The sequence below is a fragment of the Helianthus annuus genome, chromosome 9, assembly GCF_002127325.2.
Source record: "Helianthus annuus cultivar XRQ/B chromosome 9, HanXRQr2.0-SUNRISE, whole genome shotgun sequence".
Lineage (NCBI taxonomy): Eukaryota > Viridiplantae > Streptophyta > Magnoliopsida > Asterales > Asteraceae > Helianthus > Helianthus annuus.
Window position 1 is genome coordinate 97334403 of NC_035441.2, and position 27311 is coordinate 97361713.

General features: G+C 37.5%; 1 protein-coding gene and 1 non-coding gene across 3 annotated transcripts; both read left to right on the forward strand.

Annotated features, from left to right (window-relative positions):
• Positions 1–13636: 13636 nt before the first annotated feature.
• LOC110877901 (actin-7) lies at positions 13637–16945 on the forward strand. Of its 2 annotated transcripts, none has more exons than XM_022126128.2 (5): positions 13637–13721; positions 14782–14854; positions 15177–15570; positions 15663–16276; positions 16584–16945. In XM_022126128.2, the coding sequence occupies exons 2-5, from the start codon at positions 14795–14797 to the stop codon at positions 16647–16649; spliced, it is 1134 nt and encodes a 377-aa protein (XP_021981820.1). In that variant the 5' UTR covers positions 13637–13721; positions 14782–14794; the 3' UTR covers positions 16650–16945. The 2 variants fall into 2 exon arrangements, with proteins under 2 accessions (XP_021981820.1, XP_021981821.1); XM_022126129.2 differs by having other exon boundaries at positions 13646–13721; positions 14767–14854.
• Positions 16946–19142: 2197 nt separating this feature from the next.
• TRNAK-CUU lies at positions 19143–19215 on the forward strand. The gene has a single exon. It is a non-coding gene; the product is annotated as a tRNA-Lys (tRNA).
• Positions 19216–27311: the final 8096 nt, after the last annotated feature.

Consider the following 27311-nt stretch of genomic DNA (forward strand, 5'->3'; position numbering starts at 1 on the left):
ACACATAAACAGTCAAACTCACATAAACACATAAACGAGTCATCAGAGTCAGCAGTTGTGGGCTCAGAATCGAAACACATAAAATCAAGAAATGGATTGTTTGCGGCTATTAGGCGTCGACCACCCAAAGCGATTCGACTATTCACAATAGACTTGTCGTCACGTTTCGACCTTCAGGTTCGTGTTTCTGCCTCGATTCTTGGGTATTCAATCACGCATTCCCTAGGTCATACTCATGAGTTCAGGTCGTGGGAATCCATCGAGGCTTTGGTGAGATGAAATAAAAATCAGAACAAGTTGTCAAGGTTAGGGTTCCACCCCTAGCTTAGCAACTTCTTCCTTGTTTTAGCAAAATTGAGGAGATTATTCATCAAAATATGGATTTCACTCCTGATTTGGTATAATTCTCCTCGTTTGTTATCGAAAATAATGAGGAAATCATTGATAAATTGATAAAATTAGCATTGACCAAACAATTCAGTCGAGAGTTTGCGGCTTTCACACTTAATCTCGACTAAATCGCTTGACTCTATTTGAAAATTCGAGTGCGGTGATAGTGTAGAATAAACGAGAGGTAGCACATAAACTTGGTCTGTTGGTTCCTAACTATAGTCTAGGTCTCTAAGACAACGACCCGGACTAGGTCGTGTCTAGCCTAATTCCCAATAGTTATGGCTCTGATACCAATCTGTCACACCCCAACCGATGGCGGAATCATCGGGGCATGGCACTGAGCGAAACAGATTGTCCAGAAGTTTCCACAACAACTATCATTACTATTTAGTTTAAATAATACGTCATATACCGTATCCCAAATAATAAAACAAGTTATTACAGATAAACATCTAGTCAAATATGCTGTTCCGACAACTCAGATTTAAATAAAAATATAAGTATTGCTCAAATGCTTCTAGAGACTCGATTTGCAAGATCTACAGACAACTATGCTCTAGACGCTTATTCCTAGCTCGCCTTCCTAGCAGATAAGCATCCTAATTGCCTGTCACATACGTTAAAATAAAGTCAATACATGAAATGTAAAGGTGAGCATACAAGTTTGATATAGCATATAGAGTTTGAAATAGTTTACGCATAACCAGCACGTACACAGAGGAAAACGAAGCATGTTAATTATCGACATGGATCTATCGATACCAATGACTGCGGGTTGACTGTCCGAGACAGTTCGCAATACATGATTACCACCGTAATCCATGCAAGTAATTGTCCTTAACAACCCCCGTGTGAACGGGTGCTGAGTCCAAACTATAGTACTACGTCGTTAAGGCAGGTAGACAACATTCCACGTGTAAACATAACAACAAGCATTCATTTAGTCACGTAATACATGCAGAACGGTTAGCGTTTAAATAATTGAGTAGTGTGTTCGATTGTGATTTAGATAAGTAACGTATGTAACACCCAAAAGTGCTAAAGCAAAAAGGGTTCGAGTATACTTACAACGATTGATTGATGGATTGAAGGGAGCGCTTGAGAGTAGGGTTAGCCTGAATAGTTCGATAGCATAACGATGAGTAACGCGTAAAATGGAATCAAGTGATAATGGGTCGAACAGCCTGGTCGATCGAACTGTAGGTTCGATCGAACGGGTTGTTCATTCGGTTGGACAGTCCATTCGGACAGCCTGTTCGATCGGCCGGTAGGCTCGATCGGTTGGACTGTTCGAGTGGATTGTTTCTTCTTTTGCGTAGGATGTGTTTGTGTATGATGGCTTGTCCTTTTGAAGTTTTCGTTGTAGTATTTGAGAACACTGAAGTGTTCTTACCTTTCAGGTCGATCGATCGAACAGCCTATTTGATCGGCCGGCCTAACCGATCGGTTAGACACTTCAGTAGCAAGTCCTCAGCAGGATGTCACCTGATCGAACAGCATGTTCGATCGAGTGGCACTCCAATACATCGAACGAGTTGAAAAATCGATTAAGTGTTGAAGCATAGTATCTCATGATCCAAGGAGTAATGTTATCAAACGGCTCGTTCGATCGAACATCACTTCGTTCAATACCATACTTCATGAAATTGTCAAAGTGTGGGGTCATGTGCTAGCCGATCGGCTGGCCTGGTCGATCAGCTGGTATGTCCGATCGGTTGGGCTGTTCGTTCGAACAGCCTGTTCGATCGGTCAGCATCCTGACCTGGTTGGCATGTTCGTCTAACACTTGACTGTTCTGATTGTTTGACGTTATATTGAGGTATTTTGACAACGATCTGAACCATGACACTTTCGTTCTTACTTATTTCCTCTGCTCGGACAGGAACCACCCAAGTCCGGCCGGTGAACGGTTCGGAACAGTAGTTTAACGTTTGCCTGAAATCGGTGAACCTCGTAGATAGAATCTGAATCTTGAACCACGCAACCATTAGAATGATTAGTGAGTTGGCTCAAGCTCCGTTTCTACCGTTTTAAAGGCATTGAGTGTAAAAGATTTGGAAGAAAGTTGGAAATCATTCGTTCATGTAACGCCCGGCTATTTTGTACTTTCCATTTATAGAAAGTTTGATTCATAATTCTATTTTTGGAAACTTTGTATTCTTGTAATCGTTTCTTTCCTTGTAATCTTTATCAAATCGAGACTTGGATCATTAATGAAGCTTATATTTTGTTACATCTATGTTAAACGCATTCTATGTATACTCGTATGTTCGATTTGGTGAATCAGTCTATGTTTAATCGTGATTCTTGGAAACTATGTGCGAAACTTGTAATTAATCTAAACTTATGCATTGAACGTCTTTTGAACGAGAACGATACTTGAATATGACTCCTATACGCTTAAATATACTTTGGTTATGATCATCATGCTTAACTACACCTTATACTATGCTTTTATATCAAAACAAGTCCCTAAACTCTCAAGATTCGCACCAAAAGGGATTAAAAACAAACTTCAGGGACTAAAGTGTCACAAAACGAAAGATGGGAGACCATACCCGCCGCGTGACGCCTAGGTCCCTCGCGTCACGCGAGGCCCTTGTTTCGGCAGATTGTGTTTTCTTCCAGCTTTGTGCACGAAATCCCATTAACCTAAACCACCCAATCACCTTTAATCCACCTCTAATCACCTCCAATCACCTTCTAACTCCTCCATTATAAATACCCACCTTCTCCAACCCATTTGACACTTTCACAACTCTCTAATCTTCACTACACTACTCTCTAATCAGCTGAGAATCTGAGTTTTGGACAGATTCGTGAAGACTTACAAAAGTGAGTGTAACTTGCTCATTTCTCAACCAAATCACTTGGTTCTTCTTCCTATTGCTTTGTTATTTCCTTGGGTTTGAATCCTTGGTTTTTCCTTGGAAGAATCAGGCTTGGATTTGCCCTAAAATGGACTAAAACTTTCTGTTTTGTTTCAAACTTATGCAAACTTCATCTAACTTGTGTGAAACACATCTCAAACCAATGTCCTAATGCTTACAACCCCTCTCATGGTTGGTTAAGCTTAAAAACATGGTTGAGACATCTAAATCAGAGGTTAAAACCTCATAAACTTTCTGTTTTAATTAGGGTTTTACCCACAAGTAGTGTTCAAGTGTGAAGCTTGATGTATGTGTGATGGTTGGATTAGCTTGGGCTATCCTTCATAAGAATCCACTCATTACTTGATGTTTTACTATAGATTAGTTGTTGTTTATACCTTGATACTTGTATGTTCATGACCCTCCTTGTCGTTTATAACAACAAGCGTAGTGGTGAACAATAGAGGTGCCTAAATGGAAGCTTGTTCTTCCTACCTCATGTATGTATTCTATGACACAAAGAGGTACCTAAATGGAGACATTAATCTCCTACCTCATGCTTGAATCTTAGGACTTGTAAAACTATATAATATCTAGGTTATTCTATACGTAAACATCTAAGTAACTAAGACTTGATGATGACTTAATAGTTATTTGTTAAGTGGACGTTACATCATCTATGACCATGCCCTTGTTACGACTCTAATGGATCTTAGAATCCATGAAATCATACCAACTCTTTGAGTTTCAATAGTGTCAAGAACAAGAGTTATGTGTACAAGATGATTATTTTTACCTATGTTACTTTCTTTATATTTTAAACTCCGAATCTATAATCTTCCGTATACGCCAAACTCACACACCTACGTTTCCTTGTGTAGAAGGACAAGGTGCTCCAAACTAACTCATCTACGAACTTGCTCTCGGAACTTCAAGTCACCACTTGTAAACCGTGAGTATACTCGAACCCATTTCTACTTTTAACACTTTGGGTGCAACATGTATTCTATATTAAACGCACACGACACTTGAAACTTATTTGAAACTTACTCTATCCATTTAAACATGAAACATGAAACTTGTGAATCTTGAGACTTTTTGTGCAATGTGAACGTTTAATTCTTGTGTGTAGTTCCGCCTTAACAATAGTAGCGCTATAGGAGTAATGCACCTCCCCGTTAGTCTTTGGGGTATTGTTAGGAGGAGACATATCAACCTCCCGTTAAACTTTGGGTTAGGTACTTTAAACGCATTGGGAAACTTGGGCTATCACTTGGACTACGTAAACTAGCACGTTTAAACTATTTTATTATGTTCATGTTGGATATGAGTTTTTATTCTATTATGCTATGTAAACAAACTTGTATACTCGCTCTTTGCTTTTGCATTGAAACTCTATTTTAATACATGTTGCAGGTTGATTTTTGAAGTATGGATGATTCATGAAACAAGTTTAGGGTGGACTAGATACACACCTAGAATATTCTATCTTTTGTTTGTTATGTTACTTGTTGAAACAATGTTGTTATTTCTCTTCTTTTGAATCATGTATGACATTTAGTTTTGAAATGAAATTTGAATTTAAGTAAATATTGTCACATAGTGTTATGACGTTTTGAGCAATCTACACACTTCGTCTCATCCCGATGTTTCCGCCATCGGTTGGGGTGTGACAGATTGGTATCAGAGCCATAACTATAGGGAATTAGGAAAAATTGCCATGCTTTTGCCCTAATCTATAGTTCTAGGAATTTTGCCTCTTATTTGTTGTTTAAAACTTTTGTACTCTACCATGCATGCTTCCTAGCTATACTTTTGATTAAATTTATGTGCCTTTCCTAAGGCTAACACGAATACACTTATGCTATTTTTATACTCTTGTAACACCAACGAGAAGAATTTACCAAAATAGGCGTGAAACCCACAATTTGGTAAACAACTCTCATTCTACCTTTAATCTATTTTTGCACGAAATTTCACCATTAAGCTAGGAGTGACATCCACAACTTAATGGTAATTTCCATTTCAACTCTAGTGGACCCTCGTCAAAGTGTCAAAATTTATTTTGGCCGACGAGTACCAACCACATTTAGGGTACGAAATCGTCAAGTCAGGGGTGAAACCCGCATCTTGTCGATTAAGTCCCATTCCTTGATTTTTATTCTCGCCAAAGTCCCGAATGTTTCAATCATTTAGAGATGTGTAGTAACCGGAAGGGTAAGATACCGTTAATCGCTTCTCGACGAGAGTGTCTTACTTATAGGCCAAAGCACAATATCTCTAATTCGAAAGAACTTTCGACCCACTTTGGAATAGTCGACGTTTCCCTACCCGAAACACTCCAATGTTTTATTGAGCCTCTCTTTTATGTATCTCAATTTATATGTGATTTTTATACTTGAACGTTCGTTCATTTCAAAATGTCGTTTTAAACATTTCGCACGTTATCGCAATCACAAACAATAATAATCCCTCGTGAACAAACTAAATTTACAATGCTTTCGTTTATTCATGTTATGCTATGTGGAATTCATGACTATGCTATATGAAACGTTTAAGTTTTTATGCTATGAAAATCAACTTGAACCTTTATGCTATGTGACTCTTTATGCTATGTGATCAATTTCGTTTTCATAAACAAACATTATGACCAAGTCTCACTCATTTCGTTCTTTAAATCTTAGATGTCTTCTCGTCTCTCCAACGCGTCTAAGAAGTCAAAGTCTCGCTCCACCAAGAAGATGATGGCTTTCATGGCCGATCAATTCGCTCGCGTCGTCCCAAAGGTCATTTCCGAGATTCGTGCCTCTGAAACTCCTCACTCTTCCGTCGACTCTAAGGTTGAAACACGCAAGCCCCTCTCGTTCCGCACCAGTATCAAAGGCGGACAAAAGCTTTGTGTCCTTAGAATTCGAATCATTGTTAAAATGTGCACGCTCTAAGCTACCTAAGTCGTTTTCCGTTGAAGTCGCCAATGGCAAGTCTATCCTAGTCGATTCCATTCTCCTCGATTGTCGTCTCATTCTTAACGAACACGTTTTCTCTATCGATCTCATACCCATGCAACTGGGTAGTTTCGACGTCATCATAGGCATGGATTGGCTTCAAAAGAATCATGCCGAAATCGCTTGTCACGAGAAATTCGTTCGCTTACCTCTTCCCTCTGGTGATGTTTTACACGTTTATGGAGACCGACCTTCAAGGGAACTAAAGTTGATGTCCTGCACACAAGCAAACAAGTACTTACGCAAACAGTACTTTGCCTTTTTAGCCCACGTTGTGGAAGAAAAAGGCAAGGGAAAGAGCCTAAGTGATGTTTCAGTGGTGCGTGATTTCCCTGACGTCTTTCCTGAAGAATTGCCCGGTCCTCCTCCTCCTCGATCTGTTGACTTTCGCATTGACCTCGTACCTGGTGCAACTCCTGTTGCCAAGGCTCCTTATCGTCTTGCACCTTCCGAAATGCGAGAATTGTCTTCTCAACTTCAAGAACTCCTCGATAAGGGCTTTATCCATCCAAGTACCTCTCCTTGGGGTGCTCCCGTGCTCTTCGTTAAAAAGAAAGATGGTTCCTTTCGCATGTGTATTGATTATCGTGAGCTCAACAAACTCACCGTCAAGAATCGTTACCCTCTTCCGCGTATCGACGACCTCTTTGATCAACTTCAAGGCGCTACCTGTTTCTCCAAAATCGATCTTCGTTCTGGTTATCATCAACTTCGAGTCCTCGAAGAGGACGTTCCCAAAACCGCTTTTCGTACTCGCTATGGACATTACGAGTTCGTAGTTATGCCTTTTGGCTTAACCAACGCACCCGCTGTGTTCATGGACCTCATGAATCGTGTTTGTAAACCTTACTTGGATCGCTTCGTAATTGTCTTTATTGACGATATCCTCATTTATTCTAAATCTCGAGCCGATCATGAGCGTCATCTTCGTCTTATACTCGAACTCTTGCGTAGTGAACGTTTATACGCTAAGTTCTCTAAATGCGAGTTTTGGATCAAAGAAGTTCAATTCCTTGGGCACGTTGTTAGTGAAAAAGGAATTCATGTCGACCCTTCAAAAATCGAAGCTGTGAAGAATTGGACGGCGCCTAAATCTCCTTCTGAAATCCGTTCTTTCTTAGGATTGGCGGGTTATTACCGTCGATTCATCTCGAATTTTTCAAAGATCGCCGTTCCTCTCACTTCGTTGACTCAAAAGGAGAAACCTTTTGCTTGGGGTCCTGAGCAAGAGGAATCTTTTCAAACTCTCAAGGACTTGCTTTGTAACGCTCCTATTCTCGCTCTCCCTGATGGGAATGATGATTTTGTGGTATATTGTGATGCATCAAATCGTGGTCTTGGTTGTGTGCTCATGCAACGAGACAAAGTCATCGCTTACGCCTCTCGCCAACTCAAAATACATGAGAAAAATTATACTACCCACGACCTCGAGCTTGGCGCAGTTGTTTTTGCGTTAAAGATTTGGCGACACTACCTATATGGTACTAAGTGCGTGGTTTTCACTGACCATAAGAGCCTGCAACACATCTTTGACCAAAAGGAACTCAATATGCGACAACGACGTTGGGTGGAATTACTTAATGACTATGATTGCGAGATTCGCTACCATCCTGGTAAGGCGAATGTCGTGGCCGATGCACTTAGTCGTAAAGCTCATGTAGATGTCATTCGTTGTTTTCATATCTCGAGCGATCTTCACAATCGTATTCGTGAAGCGCAATACTCGTCTATCAATGAAGGCTCCATGGCTGTAGAAATACGTGGAGCTTCTGAAAGTCAACTCGTTTCGAAACCTGATGGTCTTCTCTATTGTTGTGATCGCGTCTGGATCCCAGATCGCGAAAATCTTCGTGACCTTATCATGAACGAAGCACACAAATCTAGGTACTCAATTCATCCTGGCGCCGACAAGATGTACCATAATCTACGTACATCCTATTGGTGGCCTGGTATGAAGAGAGACATTGCGGTGTACGTTTCCAAGTGTCTTACCTGTTCGAAAGTCAAAGCCGAGCATCAACGACCTTCTGGTCTACTCGAACAACCTGAGATCCCTATTTGGAAATGGGATAGCATTGCGATGGACTTCATAACTAAACTTCCTCGTACACCTGCTGGTTACGATAGTATTTGGGTGGTCATTGATCGTTTGACCAAGTCCGCACAGTTCATTCCCATTCGTGAGGATTTCAAGGTTGAACGACTTGCTCGTATCTATACCAATGAAGTCATACGCCATCATGGTGTTCCTCTCGACATCATTTCTGATCGTGATGGTCGATTCACTTCGCGTCTCTGGCAAACTTTTCAGTCCGCTATGGGTACTCATTTAAATCTCAGTACGGCCTTTCATCCTCAAACGGATGGACAGACTGAACGTACTATCCAAACCCTAGAGGACATGCTCCGTTCTTGTGTCATCGACTTTGGTGGTAGTTGGGATGTGCATTTACCTTTGATCGAGTTCTCGTACAACAATAGCTACCACTCTAGTATTCAAATGGCTCCTTTCGAGGCATTGTATGGTCGCAAATGCCGATCTCCTTTAAGCTGGCACGAGATTGGTGATAAGCATTTTTCTGGCCCTGAGATCATACAAGAGGCAACGGATAAGATTCTCCAAATCCGTGACAATCTACTCAAGGCTCGAAATCGTCAAAAGAGCTATGCTGACAAGGGACGAAAACCAATGGAGTTCAACGTTGGGGACCATGTCCTACTCAAAGTATCTCCTTGGAAAGGAGTGGTTCGTTTTGGTAAAAAGGGAAAACTTGCCCCTCGTTATGTCGGTCCTTTCAAGATACTCGAAAGGATTGGTAAGGTGGCTTATCGACTCGACTTACCCCAAGAGCTCAACAACGTTCATCCAACGTTCCACGTCTCGAACCTAAAGAGATGTCTCGCTAATGAAGGACTTCAAGTTCCTCTCGAAGATCTTCAAATCAACGATACTATGCATTTTGTGGAAAAACCAGTGGAAATCGTTGAGCAAGAAGTCAAGCTATTAAGGCGCAGCAAGATTCCTATCGTCAAAGTTAGATGGGAAGGAAAACGTGGCGCTGAATTTACATGGGAACTCAAAAAGGATATGAAGTCAAAGTATCCTCATCTCTTCCCTACGTCTTCCTAAATTTCGGGACGAAATTTCCTAAAGGAGGGGAGACTGTAATGCCCGGCTATTTTGTACTTTCCATTTATAGAAAGTTTGATTCATAATTCTATTTTTGGAAACTTTGTATTCTTGTAATCGTTTCTTTCCTTGTAATCTTTATCAAATCGAGACTTGGATCATTAATGAAGCTTATATTTTGTTACATCTATGTTAAACGCATTCTATGTATACTCGTATGTTCGATTTGGTGAATCAGTCTATGTTTAATCGTGATTCTTGGAAACTATGTGCGAAACTTGTAATTAATCTAAACTTATGCATTGAACGTCTTTTGAACGAGAACGATACTTGAATATGACTCCTATACGCTTAAATATACTTTGGTTATGATCATCATGCTTAACTACACCTTATACTATGCTTTTATATCAAAACAAGTCCCTAAACTCTCAAGATTCGCACCAAAAGGGATTAAAAACAAACTTCAGGGACTAAAGTGTCACAAAACGAAAGATGGGAGACCATACCCGCCGCGTGACGCCTAGGTCCCTCGCGTCACGCGAGGCCCTTGTTTCGGCAGATTGTGTTTTCTTCCAGCTTTGTGCACGAAATCCCATTAACCTAAACCACCCAATCACCTTTAATCCACCTCTAATCACCTCCAATCACCTTCTAACTCCTCCATTATAAATACCCACCTTCTCCAACCCATTTGACACTTTCACAACTCTCTAATCTTCACTACACTACTCTCTAATCAGCTGAGAATCTGAGTTTTGGACAGATTCGTGAAGACTTACAAAAGTGAGTGTAACTTGCTCATTTCTCAACCAAATCACTTGGTTCTTCTTCCTATTGCTTTGTTATTTCCTTGGGTTTGAATCCTTGGTTTTTCCTTGGAAGAATCAGGCTTGGATTTGCCCTAAAATGGACTAAAACTTTCTGTTTTGTTTCAAACTTATGCAAACTTCATCTAACTTGTGTGAAACACATCTCAAACCAATGTCCTAATGCTTACAACCCCTCTCATGGTTGGTTAAGCTTAAAAACATGGTTGAGACATCTAAATCAGAGGTTAAAACCTCATAAACTTTCTGTTTTAATTAGGGTTTTACCCACAAGTAGTGTTCAAGTGTGAAGCTTGATGTATGTGTGATGGTTGGATTAGCTTGGGCTATCCTTCATAAGAATCCACTTATTACTTGATGTTTTACTATAGATTAGTTGTTGTTTATACCTTGATACTTGTATGTTCATGACCCTCCTTGTCGTTTATAACAACAAGCGTAGTGGTGAACAATAGAGGTGCCTAAATGGAAGCTTGTTCTTCCTACCTCATGTATGTATTCTATGACACAAAGAGGTACCTAAATGGAGACATTAATCTCCTACCTCATGCTTGAATCTTAGGACTTGTAAAACTATATAATATCTAGGTTATTCTATACGTAAACATCTAAGTAACTAAGACTTGATGATGACTTAATAGTTATTTGTTAAGTGGACGTTACATCATCTATGACCATGCCCTTGTTACGACTCTAATGGATCTTAGAATCCATGAAATCATACCAACTCTTTGAGTTTCAATAGTGTCAAGAACAAGAGTTATGTGTACAAGATGATTATTTTTACCTATGTTACTTTCTTTATATTTTAAACTCCGAATCTATAATCTTCCGTATACGCCAAACTCACACACCTATGTTTCCTTGTGTAGAAGGACAAGGTGCTCCAAACTAACTCATCTACGAACTTGCTCTCGGAACTTCAAGTCACCACTTGTAAACCGTGAGTATACTCGAACCCATTTCTACTTTTAACACTTTGGGTGCAACATGTATTCTATATTAAACGCACACGACACTTGAAACTTATTTGAAACTTACTCTATCCATTTAAACATGAAACATGAAACTTGTGAATCTTGAGACTTTTTGTGCAATGTGAACGTTTAATTCTTGTGTGTAGTTCCGCCTTAACAATAGTAGCGCTATAGGAGTAATGCACCTCCCCGTTAGTCTTTGGGGTATTGTTAGGAGGAGACATATCAACCTCCCGTTAAACTTTGGGTTAGGTACTTTAAACGCATTGGGAAACTTGGGCTATCACTTGGACTACGTAAACTAGCACGTTTAAACTATTTTATTATGTTCATGTTGGATATGAGTTTTTATTCTATTATGCTATGTAAACAAACTTGTATACTCGCTCTTTGCTTTTGCATTGAAACTCTATTTTAATACATGTTGCAGGTTGATTTTTGAAGTATGGATGATTCATGAAACAAGTTTAGGGTGGACTAGATACACACCTAGAATATTCTATCTTTTGTTTGTTATGTTACTTGTTGAAACAATGTTGTTATTTCTCTTCTTTTGAATCATGTATGACATTTAGTTTTGAAATGAAATTTGAATTTAAGTAAATATTGTCACATAGTGTTATGACGTTTTGAGCAATCTACACACTTCGTCTCATCCCGATGTTTCCGCCATCGGTTGGGGTGTGACAGTTCAATCCGTCACACCATGTAAATGTTCAGATCTGTGATAGATCTTAGTTTATTTATGTGGAAATCGGCTAGATCCAAGTGATTCTTGGTGGATTGAAGCCAAAACATGGAGTTCTTGAAGAACACCATGATGACATCATCCTAGAATGCTTAGATCTTGATGATTTCATGGTTAGAAATCGAGATTTGAAAGATAGAAAGGTGTAGGAGCATGTATTGATCAAGAAAGTACAAGATTTAGGATGAAATCTTACCGGGATTGAGAGAAATCTGAGAAAAGAAGGGGAGCACGAGCTGGTTGGTCAGAGGGTTTCCAAAAGTGGAAAGAATGACAATGACAGGCCTATTTATAGGCTTCCAAAGGGGGAAAGGGCTGGCCGATCGGCCAGGCATCCCGATCGGACAGCCTGCTCGATCGGACAGTCCGTCCGATCGGCTGGGCTGTTCGATCGGCTAGGAGCCTGATCGATCCACAGCCTGCTTTGAGTGTTTGGTGCGACGATTTCTGATATTTCGATTTCGATTGAAGACAGTACGAGTACAATAGAGTTTCCTATTCAAATTACTTTTAATCCCAACCACTACATCTACATACAAGCATCTACATTCCATATTCAATTTCGATTTCGATTGAGTTCGATTGAGTTTCGAGTTTTGATTCGATTGATCACCACACGTAACATAAAGTAAGCACGCACAAGTAACACGTAAGGCACACACACACATAATATAACACCAAATTCGCATAATTCGAGTTTCGGGTTCGATTGATGAGTCGATTTGCTTGATTATTGATTGATTGACTTTATCGCATTGTTACTTCCTACTATTCACAGTCGATAAGCGTTTCGCGTCGATTAAACATTCGATTACTTCGATTCCTTTGATAGACAACACTTACTCCACATAATACAAATAAACATAAAAATAGACTAATTACAGTCAGAGAAGTCAAACTTGACTTGGACTTTGACTTTGACATTCGAAAACACGGGGTCTTACAGTGTGGCGGTGGTGGGTGTTATAAAGAAGGGATCATAAGGGGGGAAAACAAGGTGTGAAAAGACATATTTACCCTCACATGAGGTGCACATGATATGACTTAACATTTAAAATTTACAAGGTTAGTGCTAAAGGATCGAGGGGGAATGTTTTTAGAAAAGAAAAAATTGTAACTGTAATTATTGAAGTTAAATGATATCTATTGTCATTCGATACAAACATAAAGGACGAAAAATGTAATTTACAACTTTATACTATATAACAATCCAATATGCAACATATATAATCACATAAACTTCTAGTTAAGTAACTTATGTTTATGTGAACGTTACAAAATTTGTAAAAAAAGTTATCCACATTTTCTTGGGTTTTCCTAGATCACACATTCTTCAAAAGGTATTTCTTTTCATATTTCAAAACTATATGGTTATTTCATAAGACGAATACAAAAACCATAAATTACAAAAAGACGATTAAATTCATCATCAGTGTATTAATATATGGTGAAAAAAGATGGACCGGAGAAAAAAATAAACGGACAAGAAAAAAAAATACATCTTAATAATTTTTAATAAATAAACAAATAAAAAACATTAAATTAATTCATAAATAAAATTGAATAAAATAACAAAATGAGTGGAGAACCGGAACGAGACGGGGGGCCCATGCCAACCAAGACGTGTGATCCACCTCGTACATCAATGATCATAACAAATCAACGGTCCAGATCAAACCTCTCTCTTGATATAAGTCTTTTACATTTCTTACTTCTTTCACATAGTCTTCCTCTCATCTCTCACCATTGTTGCACTCATTTTCTTCAGGTATTCATCCATTTTTATTCACATTTTTACAACTACATTATCTCATACTTCTATATTCTTCTGGATTTTGTGCATTTTTGGATTCAGATTGACTGTTGTTAGGGCTAATCGATGAAGTTGACTAAATTTGTGTGATTATTGCAATGTTTCTGCGGTATTTGTAATAGATTTGTAGGTTTTGATGATCGAGTGTGTGAATTGTGAAGTGATTTACTGTTAATTAGGTTTAGAGTATGATTTTTTCGTAATAATTCACTCATTTGTGTTAGGTTTTTGATGATCTGGAACTCGAAGCGTGTAGGATTGAAGTGTTTATTATAGATTAACTGTTTTTGATGATTGAGTATGTGAACTGTGAAATGATTTACAGTTGATTAGGTTTAGAGTATGATTTGCTAGCGGTTAGGTAGTGTTAGCTAACGACGGTATCACTCGTTTGTGTTAGCTTTTCGATGATTTGGATCTCGAAGCATGTAGAATTGAAGTGTTTACTATCGATTAACTGTTTTCGATGATCGAGTATGTAAATTGTGAAGTGATCTACAGTTATTAGGTTTAGAGTATGATTTGCTACTTTGTTGATAGTCTGGAAGTTAAAGTGTATAATGTTGAGTGACGGTGTTTGAAAACTTTACTTTAGGATTTACTGTTTTTGAAATCGGATTTTGTGTAATTTTGCATGTGTAAAAGAACAGATCGAGGTGATTCGAAAATGAGCAGATCATGTTTGTTGTTTGCTGTTATAGATTTGAGATTTTTGATGATTGAGTATGCGAAGACTGAAATGATTACTAGTTGATTAGGTTTAGAATTTGAATTTGTAACTGGTAACTGGTTAGGTAGTGTTCACTTATGATCGTAATTATTCGTTAATTTGATTAAGTTTTTGATAATCTGGACCTCAAAGCGTATAGAGTATTTGTGTATTCTTGTGTAGAACAGATTGCGTAGATTCAAAGTTAGTAGATCGTGTTTATTGTTTATGGTTTGATTCATATTGGATTTGATATGTTTTTCATATTTGGTTGTTCTAACTTCTAAGTAGTGAATCTTGTTACAGTTTTTGATCAAAGATGGCGGAAAGTGAAGATATTCAGCCACTCGTGTGCGATAATGGAACTGGAATGGTTAAGGTATGTTACTTTATAATTCAAGCACCTTGAAAGTTGAAAGAATTTTAGAATAACTAAGAAACTGTATTGGTGAATAATTTTTGTGTCTTTTAGTAACCGAAAGCCAGATCTCTTTATGTAGATAGATTACAGTTAAAAGGTTAATAACCTAATGATAATGATAAAACGTCGATAACTATCCTAATAGTCAAACTTGATATAGAATAGTGAGTAACAAACTTAAAGATAAATGGTAAACTGAATAATAATGACTATAATAGATAATAAACCCAGCTGACACACCTACAACTATGAATCAGCTAAAGTGAATTTGCTATTACAGGCTGGATTCGCAGGAGACGATGCGCCAAGGGCTGTGTTCCCTAGTATTGTAGGTCGTCCCCGTCACACTGGTGTGATGGTTGGAATGGGCCAAAAAGATGCATATGTCGGAGACGAAGCTCAATCAAAGAGAGGTATTTTGACTCTAAAGTACCCGATTGAACACGGTATTGTCAGCAACTGGGATGACATGGAGAAGATCTGGCATCACACTTTCTACAACGAGCTTCGTGTTGCTCCAGAAGAACACCCTGTTCTTCTAACCGAAGCACCGCTGAACCCTAAAGCCAATCGTGAGAAGATGACTCAAATCATGTTCGAGACGTTCAATACCCCTGCCATGTATGTTGCCATCCAAGCTGTTCTTTCTCTCTACGCAAGTGGTCGTACAACTGGTAATCTTTCTTTTCTGAGCTCTTTAATTTAACCGTAAACCGTTTTCGATAACTAGTTTGGATCTACAAGATTGTTTTGTTGTGTCATGCAGGTATCGTTCTTGATTCAGGGGACGGTGTGAGTCACACAGTCCCTATTTACGAGGGGTACGCCCTGCCACATGCCATCCTCCGATTGGATCTTGCTGGACGCGATCTAACCGATGCATTGATGAAGATTCTTACAGAACGTGGTTATATGTTCACTACAACAGCAGAACGGGAAATTGTGAGAGACATGAAGGAAAAACTGGCTTACATAGCCCTTGATTACGAACAAGAGCTTGAAATCGCAAACTCGGGGTCTACTGTGGAGAAGAACTACGAGCTACCCGATGGGCAGGTCATCACTATCGGTGCTGAGCGGTTCAGGTGCCCAGAGGTTCTGTTCCAGCCATCTATGATCGGAATGGAAGCTGCGGGTATTCATGAGACTACTTATAACTCGATTATGAAGTGTGATGTGGATATTAGGAAAGATTTGTATGGTAATATTGTACTCAGTGGTGGGTCCACCATGTTTCCGGGTATTGCTGATAGGATGAGTAAGGAAATTACCGCGTTAGCTCCATCAAGCATGAAGATTAAGGTTGTCGCTCCCCCTGAGCGGAAGTACAGTGTCTGGATTGGAGGGTCTATCCTCGCTTCTCTTAGCACCTTCCAGCAGGTACGGTTTCCAACATTTACGTATTGTTATTTTTATGAAAAAAATATGATTAACTATTACTATTACGGCTCTATTTGTTGACACTAGTGGTGGAACAATGAAGGGTCAAATGTTATTTTAAAAATGTTTTCTCAAATTAAATGAATTTAGAGGCTTTGTAGATTAAAATGAGACTTTGGGTGACTTTTGACTCGATTTACCTGTTTCCAATCAACTTTTAACGGCTTGAGTCATTGGTGATAGAAAAACAATCTGAAACGATGATCTTCAAGATTTCTAATTTTGGGCATTTTGCTTGTAAATGCAGATGTGGATTGCCAAGGCTGAGTATGACGAGTCTGGCCCGTCAATCGTGCACAGAAAATGTTTCTGATCTGTGCATTTCAGATGTTTTGAAGACGATCAGTTTGCAACGTTTACTTTTAACGTTCTTTTTCCGTGTTTGTTCTTATTATATATTATGCTGTTTTCTAAGAGTTCGGTAATGACATTGAGTATGCTACAAAGATGATTATTGTACGTTCCACAATTCTTTTATTTTAATCGCATTTTGAAACTTTATTAGTTGTTTTCCCTCCATATGTTTCTTGTTACCTTTGGAGGTAAAACACATGATTGTGGCATTGCTTTAAGATACATGATGAAAAGGTGAACTCCAACTTTTGTGGATGATGATGATGAAATGTTGCATTTTGCTTTAAGTTTTGATGAAATGATGGCATATGTTGTCAGGTGTTTCAAAATAATTTAAACAAACTTTGTAGCTTCCTTTTGCTTTACAACTGTTATTAATCAGATATCCAGATCCAACCCTATATCAACTTTATTTCTTATCGCGTTTTGGTCCAACTTTTCTTGATACCTAAGGGTATAAGGAGTGGTTAAACAGTTTAGAGTGGCAAAACATTGAACCGACCAATCAGAGCGTGCCATGTCAATTTGGCAAAAGTGTTTAAACTTTGGTGAAAAATGTTGGCAATGGTTTAAACACTTGGTGAAGTGGTAAACTATTTTTTAAAAAAAAAAGGAAAAAGGTGTGATTGGTTGAGATAGGAATGGACCCCACCCACAATACCCCTCTCTCTCTCTCCTTCTCCTTCTTGCCGAAACGGTGTTCCATCACCGATTTCATCAACCATTTCGTCAAAATATATGTTGGCGGTGGGGTGGGCAAAGTTTACCGATCGGTAAATTGCCTTTACCGATCTCCACTCCGTATCCCCTAAAGCCATGTGGTCCACGACCTTATTTCGCTTATCAGCTTATACTCGTGCCTTCTTCAAACGTCTTGCATGTGGATACAAATCCAAGTCCCACGCGAACTTGTGTCACGTAACAAGTGTGGCAATACAACTTTTCTTGGCGCATAAGGCATACTTAAGGACAAATCCAAGAGACATTCATACTTGTTTCGATTCATTTATTTATTTATTTTGTTCTATTAGAGATTTGATTTGGGGTCTAAGAGCATGAATTTGGTCTTGATCTTGATGGTCATTTTTGTAACTACGAGACATCTGGGATCTTGATTACTGATATTTAAAAACTCTATGGTCCATGTGTGAGCAAGTGATCCAATTGGCTCTTTATCAAACTTCCACAATCTAAAGCACCCATCAAATTTTACTGAGAAATTGATCCTTTGATGCAAAAAACCCCCTTTATTTTGTGAATAAAATCAACATTTCTTGGATAGTCATCAACATCGAAGGCCGCATGTGATATTGATCGGATATATAGTTCTTCTTCGGTCAATCTTAATATCATATACACCTAAAATGGTAAAATGAAAACAGAGAGACAAGTAACGCGTAGCTGAAAAACCCATTTTCAAAATTGCAAAACAAGCTCCCAGTTAGTTCTGCGGATATAATCAGTGGCGGATCTAGAAAATTCTTATAGGGCAACGTTTCAAAAAAGAGGTAACGAAAAAAGGTCCAATTTTTTTAAAATTTACACTACCGCCGGAGCGTCAAGGGGTAGCGAGGGCTACCCCTATTTATTAGCTATATCCGCCCCTGGATATACCTTTTATTAAGGCCATTTGCAAGGTCTCGATTTTCTGTTTTAAAAAGAAAGAAGCAGTTCATGGAACGAAGGAGACAAATAAATAAAGATAGCTAAAATGATGATGTTACGTTTTAGCTAATTGTGTCTTTAAAGCTAAGTTTGGTCAAGCTTTATGCAAAATTTATGTTTTTTTTACGCTCTTAACTTCTACCACTACCAATGATTATGAGTGGACAATAACTCTTCTATTAAATCTTATGCACAAAAAGGAAAAGAAACATTATACAACATGAAGAGTTTGGTATAGGGGCATATTAACCGATATTTAATAAAAAAAAAGGTAATAAATTGCACAAACCTTAACCATAAATCATTAAATCAAACATATAATGCAGCAGGGGTGGCAAAGAGCAGGTAGTACACGTTTAATGTTGTGTCAATTTTAGTTTGGGACAAAATGGATTGATTAGATATCTAGAATCTAGATCACCTCAAAACAATTTTTTTTTGTCTTGAGTTTTAAATAAATATATAATTAATTACCCGACTACCTGTCATTGCTTTGTAATTGCCCTTTTTCCGTGTGGAATGATATTGTTGTGGTTGAGAATAAAAAAATAAAAAAATAATAATAATTAAGAAAGCTATATTGTTACAATAATAATCTAGTTTCTAAAATGAATCATTTTAGAAGGTTTTATGTGTTTATAACTTTCAACTTGTTGACCTATTAATCAATCATCAACTTAAAGACCAAGCACATAACCTGAAATTAAATACAACCTCGGTATCACCCTCTGTAGAAGTGTAGGACTCGCAAATTATACATTTAGTGATATTAAGAAACAAAATATATGCCCGTCTAGCTCAGTTGGTAGAGCGCAAGGCTCTTAACCTTGTGGTCGTGGGTTCGAGCCCCACGGTGGGCGTTTTTAATTTTCAGCACATTCTGTTTGTTGTAAGTTTTAACCATTGATTTTTTTTGACCGGATCTTTGTTTATTTAACAATAAACTCACATTTTTACTCATTACAAATACTATAATCCAGTTTTTGGAAATGCTTTGATATAGTTTTTTGATACACACTAGAACAAATTAGTTTTTCATTTATGTCAAGCTTATTGGATTTTATCACCCCTAACTATTGGCTATTGGCCGCTGCCACCCTCAACTATCACTTTCATGTCTGCCACCCCTAACTTAACACTTAGTGTGTTTTGTCACCACACCGTTAACTGATTACTAACTTTTGATCCTGTTACTATACTTTTGGGACTGTCCTAATTTCCCTAAAACCTTCCTAAGATCTCTATGACACCCCAAAAGTATAATAGCATGATCAAAAGTGAGTGATCAGGTAACGACGTAGTGACAGAACACACTAAGTTATAAGTTGGTGGTGACGGGAGTCAAAGTGTTAGTTGGGGGTGGTAGCGGCCAGTAGCCGATAGTTTTTAGTGATAAAATCCAATAACCTTTTATGTTAGGTAGAAGATTAAGAACATACAAACAATATAATCTAGCTTTTGTACCTATTAGGATAAGTAGAAAGTTAGTGAGCTAAGTTTCAGCATCTTCTTTGATACAAACATGAAATTTTATGTGTTTTGTAGAGGGTAGACGACAAAGGCGGAACCAAAACCTTTTACTTGAGAGGCTGAGAGGTCATAATAAGGTTCCGTCGAATTGTTTTCGTCCCTAACATATTCAAAACTTGCATTATGTTGTCTTGAAATTCGAACAACTTTAAATGCCTTAGCGGACTTATCTTCTTCCTTCCCGACTATTACACGAGAATCTCCAGCGTTCGCAATGTTAATTGTAGGCATCTCGATGTAGAGTAGTTCATATTTACGGGTTGAAAATTTTTAAATATTTTTTAAAAACATATCTATAAATGAAACGGGTCTGCAAAATAATACACGGGAACTTACTTGCTACGAAACATCCCATTTTTGGACCCCAACCAAACGCGCATGGAGGGCTCTACGGACATCACGCCACTTAAGGTAGTAAACAGTTTCATCTTCCACACAAACATCAACCACTCAGCTTGTTGAAAAGACAACATAATTTCATGATCATTAATCATCATGTGTATGAGATGGTGAAAGTTTGTAAAAGATATTTTGGTATTTTAATAAAGAAAGCAATTATTTTTTAACTTAAACCAAGTTTATAAGATTATGCAATTATTATTATTAGTTTTTTTTTTTAATTTTCTTACTGATCTGGTGAACTCCGTTCCGGTACTTTATGGATGTATAATCAACATGACTATCCTAGATGCATTTTGACATTAACATAGAAAAATAATCTCAGTTTGACACATTGACTTAATAAAGTCAAATCTTGTGCTTTCTAGATGTATAATCAACAATTCATCATAACCATCCTAACTGATTAGCCCTTAATTTTATCCAATTTATAGTAGTTGTATAATCAACAATTAATTTCTGTAACATTTTTCTGGCTGGTTTACTTTTGTAACATTGAACAAAAATCATGAATTTGAAACTAATAAGCAAGCATCAATGTTACAGACAATGCGCTTAACTAATGTTATTACCATTATTGTTATTATGTGATTACACATTCAATATAAATCCATTATATGATTACACATTCAATATGATCTGTTCTAACTAATGTTATTACCATTATTGTTATTATGTGATTACACATTTCAATAATAAAAATACAATAAAGAAATCTATTATGTGATTACAATTCAATATAAATTCATTACGTGATTACACATTTACTATGATTTGTTATAACTATTGTTATTACAATTATCCTTATTACATGATTACACATTTCAATAATACATAGTCAAATATTGTTATGTAATTATGTAATCACTTAGTAGGGTTACACATAAAATACTATAATGAAATCACGTAACCACGTAATGAGTATTCAAAATCATGTAATCATGTAGTAATGTCAAAAGGTATGATTGTTTAACTCACAACACAATGAAAACAATACAAAACGCAAGAGAAGCGACAAAATAGTGACGTAAACTTTTTTTAGTTACCCAAACCAAGAAAACACCCCCCAAACCTTAGATCTCACAATATGTGAGATCAGAAATAAAAACAAAGTAAGATACAATACCTAGATGATCATCAACAGATGATCATCATTCAACAACAGAACATTCTCTCACAATCAGAGAGAAACACTAGACGATATTTAACAGCGGATTAACACCATACAAACTGTAGAAAAACAAAAACACAATAATAATACTGAACCATACTAGTTGCTGGAGAAACAGAACATTCTTTTAATCACTGGACATCAATCGCCGGAGACTCAAAGTTTCTCTAATCGTCGGAGAAGTGAACAAACTAAGATTGAAGAACCGCATGCGTAATAATTGAAGGGGAGTTGTAAGAGTGAATTTTGGGGGAGAATGAAGCTACCCAACCCTAACAGGCATCACAAGTCTTTTATATCCTGAAAAAAACAAACTTACACTTTGCACCCACAAGAATGGCCACAACTGATCAGACCCCCTGAAACTTTACACTTCCAACCTTTCACTTATACAACTTTACCATTCCACCCAATAGTTTGTTACAAACAGCCCAACTGATATAATATCAGTCCAACTGTTATAATATCAACTGGACCAAAATAAACCCAGCCAAAATAAGCCCAGTCAGTTATAAGATCCAATAAATAGGCGTATAAGTATATGAATGAAGATATACTAATTTCAACACGCCCCCATCATTCATATACTATACATATCAATCATCCCCAGTTTTGACACATAACGTCATGCACTTCACTATTCAGTCCTTTAGCAAAAAAAAAAAAAAAAAAAAAAAATTCAAACAGAAACAATTTTAACATGACCAATACCACCACAAACATTTTTTTTTTCAAAAAATACGTGTCCTATTTCAAATGTTTAGATTTCACATGAAAGACAAGATTCAAAGAAACTAGTACAACACTTTTACTAGATTTTAACAGGCAAACTGCAGAAATACAACCTTAACCACTTGTAACAGAGCCATACACTCAACGACATAGAGACACGAATCAAACAAGTGTTTCTATTACCAAAAAACCTACCACAGACATACGAAGAATACAGACAAATTACAAGACGAGACAGGAGATTCTTTGAAGAACACAAATACCAACAACAAATCAAAGAACTCGCAATAGCAGACAGTCAACACCACAGATAAACTGTTATGACAAAAAAAATACCAGACAACAATGATAGCCAACAAAATTCTGGCAAAATACTCAACCAGAATCACATCTCTTACACAAGAGAAAAAATACAGGGCTAACATTACATACTTTTAACAAACAAGACTGAGCATAAAAGAACATACTCAACTATAAGACACAGCCAAACAAATCCTGATTGAACACAAAATTACACAATTTGCAACCAGAACAATATATCTCACAAGAGACAATATACAAGGCTGTTACATATACAAGATAATCTTGACAATACTATCGGTTAAACATGAACTACACAGCTCAACTAACCATATAAACAAGATCATAGACAAGCAGACATGAAGACTGCAAACAAAAGACATTTAACAAAACTCAAGACAAAGATCCTCAAATATAGGCTGACACAAACACCAAGATCAATCTTGAATACACAAATATACCTGGTCACATTTGAAGTACACAAAAAAGACTAATCAATAATCAACAAAATAAAAGATTCTATTACCAAAACATATAGACATGAGGTTCAATAAAACTAGAAAACATGTACAAATTTATTGAATATTCCAAAAAACTTGAAGTTTGAACCACACTTAATCATATAACATTCCTTATACTAACAAAGAAAACATTATTTGATTTTAGGAAACTTGATAACACGACAGATTTAATAAGAATAAGAACAGATAATAAGAAGCAACATAACCCCATTATACATGTTTAAAGACAAAATTGATTTAAAAAACAGTTTCAACATATTCACAAATGTTTATTTAGAAGAGAAAACTTGTTAAATCATTCTTAAAAGAACATTCATCAACAGACTACTTCATGTAATCTAGAAATAGCATAAGAAAAACTGTTAGTACAAATATAAAGAAACAAATCATTAGAAAATATTCGTATTCAAACAAGACAGAATCATTTGACCCTACAACATCATATATGAACCAGATCAAGCATATTACACAGACAATCTATTACAAAGAAGATGAAACACAAAAGCAATCTTCAACCCACATAAGCTAGCAAGAAACAATACTCAAATACAACAGATTTCTAGCCAAATACAACATGAAACTCTCACAAGACAACCCTACAGATTACTACATGATAATCTATACAAAATCTACAAGAATCAAGCAAATCTAAGAAACCGTAGATACTTACGGGAACAAATAGTACGAGAGCTACAAGAAACAATCTTACGAACCTCACACATAATACAAAGCAACTCTACTCAAATTTAACAGAATTCTAACTAAGAATCCCAAGCCTATGATGAGTACATGAGAAGCAAACAAGTTGTAGAGAGAAACAAGATTCAAGAAAACAAGAAGTACACACTTCTATACCAAACAACAATTACAGCCAAAACAAACAAAGAAATACAAAATCACACGACTTAATATCTCACACACACAGCTATAAAAAAACATTCAAGAAACAATCTTGAACCAATACATTGAACCACGTGATTCAACAATCAGAAGACAAACTTTTAGACTAAACAACATATGATAGAGTTAGTAATCAATATTTTACTTAGACGACTTCCTCTATCATGAGAATCAAGCAACCAGTCATGCAAAACATAGAAGACACGGTTCTTATAACACAATTTTAAGATCCTGGATAACCATCAAATTTAAAAACAAAACTCTGTTATAAACTTTTTATGGTAAAAAAACAAAGTTCCAGTCAACAATTTTAATAGTCATATAGTGACAGATTTTTTTTAAACAAACTCTTTACTACGAACCACACAGACACAAGGAAAAACACACACAACTCTTATGACAAACAGACATTTTGAATGTTTTTCCCTTTTTTAAAAAAAACTTTGAGCAAATAAAACAACTCAAGAATCTTCCCTTTACAAATAACATCATGTAAAAAAACCAACAAACTGTAAAACAAGTCAACAATCAATGAACAATCAATAAGCAATCATAACAACAACTAACACATAGACAAACAGAGTCAAATAACAAATCAGCCAAGAAACAACAAAAGACACTGATAGACAAAAAACTAGATATAAAAACCTAAGGCGAAGTTGTATCAGTTTCCAGATTCCAGGTTCATCACTTATAGTGCCTGGACAGGTCTTAATACAAGAGCCAACTCTAATAAATGAAACAACGGCAAAAAATTAAAAACTACAAGAACAAACCGAACACGGATATATCACAAACAACAAGCAAAATCACAGATAAAAACCGGTCCTCACTACCCTGGCATCAACTATCTCAATCAACAGAAAACAAAGAACAATAAAAAATGGAAAGCCCTTACAGAGGGTGCATATAACTCCAAGTGTAACACCCCGTGTTTTCAAATGTCAAAGTCAAAGTCAAAGTCCAAGTCAACTTTGACTTTCTTTGACTATAGGTAGCCTATTTTGTGTTTTAGTTGTATTATGTGGAGTAAGTGTGGTAATCACCAAGAATCGAAGTAATCGAATGTTTGGCGCGAACCGATCTACGACTGTGAATGACCGGAAGTAACAATGCGATAAAGATAACTAATCAGTAATCAAACCGATCTAACAATCAATCGAACTCTAGACTCGAATTATGCGAATTTTGGTATTGTTATACGTGTGTGTGTGCCTTATGTGTTACTTGTGCGTGTTTACTTTATGTTTGGTGTGGTATTCAAGCAAATCAATCGAAAATCGAATCGAAACCCGAAAGGCAATTGAACTCCATCGAAACCGACATCGAAACGTGACTTATAGAAGATTGTATGTTAGATATAGGCGTTGGGATTAAAAGTAATTTGACTAGGAACTCTATCGTATTCGTATCATCGTCCATCGAAATCGGAACGTCAAAAATCGTCGCAAAATACTCAAAGTGTGTGGCGGATCGAACAGGAAGCATCCTGATCGAACAGGCCAGCCGATCGGCTAGCATCTTGCCAGCCGATCGAGCAACCCACTCGATCGGAGCTCCTGGCCGATCGGCTGCCACTTTCCTCTTTTGGAAGCCTATAAATAGGGCTGTCATTGTCTTCATTTCCACTTTTGGAAAGTTCTGACCGGCCAGCTCCTATTCTTCACCTTTTCTCAGATTTCTCTCAATCCTGGTAAGTTTTCACTCTAATTCTTGTACGATCTTGATCATTACTTGATTCTACACCTTTCTATCTTTCAAAACTTGGATTCTAACCATGAAATCACCAAGATCTAAGTGTTCTTGGGTGATGTCATCATGGTGTTCTTGAAGAACATCACACTTTGGCATCATTCAACCATGAATAGCTTAGATCTAACCGATTTCCACATAAATAAGTTAAGATCTATCATAGATCTAAACATTTTCATGGTGTGAAAGATTGAAAGAAGGATTTCCAACTTTCTTTCAACTCTTTTACACTCAATGCCTTCAAATCGTTAGAAACGGAGCTTGAACCGGCTAACTAATCATTCAAACAGTTAAAAGGTTCAAGATTCAGGTTCTATGAACAAGGTTCACCGATTTCGGGTTAAACTCTAAACCGACATTCCGAACCGTTCACCGGCCGGACTTGGGTGATTCCTGTCCGAGCCGGAGAGACGGGTAAGGACGAAGGTATCATAGTTCGACTCGTTATCAAACTACCTCGATATAATGACAAGTAACCAGACGACCAAGTGTTAGACGAAAGGCCGACCAGGTCAGACTTGCTGGCCGAACGGCTAGGCTGATCGAACAGCCCAGCCGATCGGACACACCAGCCGATCGACCGGGCCAGCCGATCGGCTAGCACATGGCGTCCCACTTTTCCAAACTTTTGAAGTACAGTATTGACGAAGTAATGTTCGATCGAATAGGTCACTCGATTGATAAACATTACTGTTCGGATCATGAGATACTATGCTTCAACACTTAATCGTTTTCACAACTCGTTCGTAGTAGGAATGCCAGCCGATCGAACAGACTGTTCGATCGAGTGACATTCAGTTGAGGACAACTCCTGAAGTTCCTAGCCGATCGAGTGAGCTAGCCGATCGAGTGAGCTAGCCGATCGAGCGAACCATTCGATCGACCGACTTGAAAGGTAAGAACACTTCAGTGTTCTCATATACTACAACGAAAACTTCAAAAGTTCAAATCCTCAAACACAAACATACCAGAGGAAGAAACAATCCACTCGAATGGTCCAGCCGATCGAGCCTACCGGCCGATCGAACAGGACTGTCCAATCGGATATACCAGCCGATCGAACAGGCCGTTCGATCGAACCTGCCGTTCGATCGACCAGCCCATTCGATCAATTCACACTTGTTTGCATTTCCACGTTACTCATTGTTGTGCTATCGAACTATTCAGGCTAACCCTACTCTCAGCGCTCCCTTCAATCCATAATCAATCACTGTGAGTATACTCGAACCCTTTTTGCTTTAGCACTTTTGGGTGTTACATACGTTACCTATCAAAATCACAATCGAACACACTATTCAAACTATTGAACGCTAACCGATTGCATGTATTACGTGATTAAATGTATGCTTGTTGTTATGTTTACACGTGGAAAGCTGTCTACCTGCCTTAGCAACGTAGTACTATAGTTTGGACTCAGCACCCGTTCATGGGGGTGTTGTTAAGGACAATCTACTTGTATGATTTACGGTGGTGATCATGTATTGCGAACTGTCTCGGACAGTCAACCCGCAGTCACTGGTATTGATAGGTCCATGTCGATAATTTACATGCATCATTGCCCTCTGTGTACGTGATGGTTATGCGTAAACTATTCGAACTCTATATGCTATTATCAAACTTGTATGCTCACCTTTACATTATATGTATTGAC

Bases quoted from the DNA above. Each gene is read 5' to 3' on its own strand.
- LOC110877901 (XM_022126128.2), top strand. From the start codon at position 14,795: ATGGCGGAAAGTGAAGATATTCAGCCACTCGTGTGCGATAATGGAACT. The intron at 14,855-15,176 runs GTATGTTACTTT...TTGCTATTACAG, and splicing joins ATGGAACTGGAATGGTTAAG to GCTGGATTCGCAGGAGACGA. The intron at 15,571-15,662 runs GTAATCTTTCTT...TGTGTCATGCAG, and splicing joins CGCAAGTGGTCGTACAACTG to GTATCGTTCTTGATTCAGGG.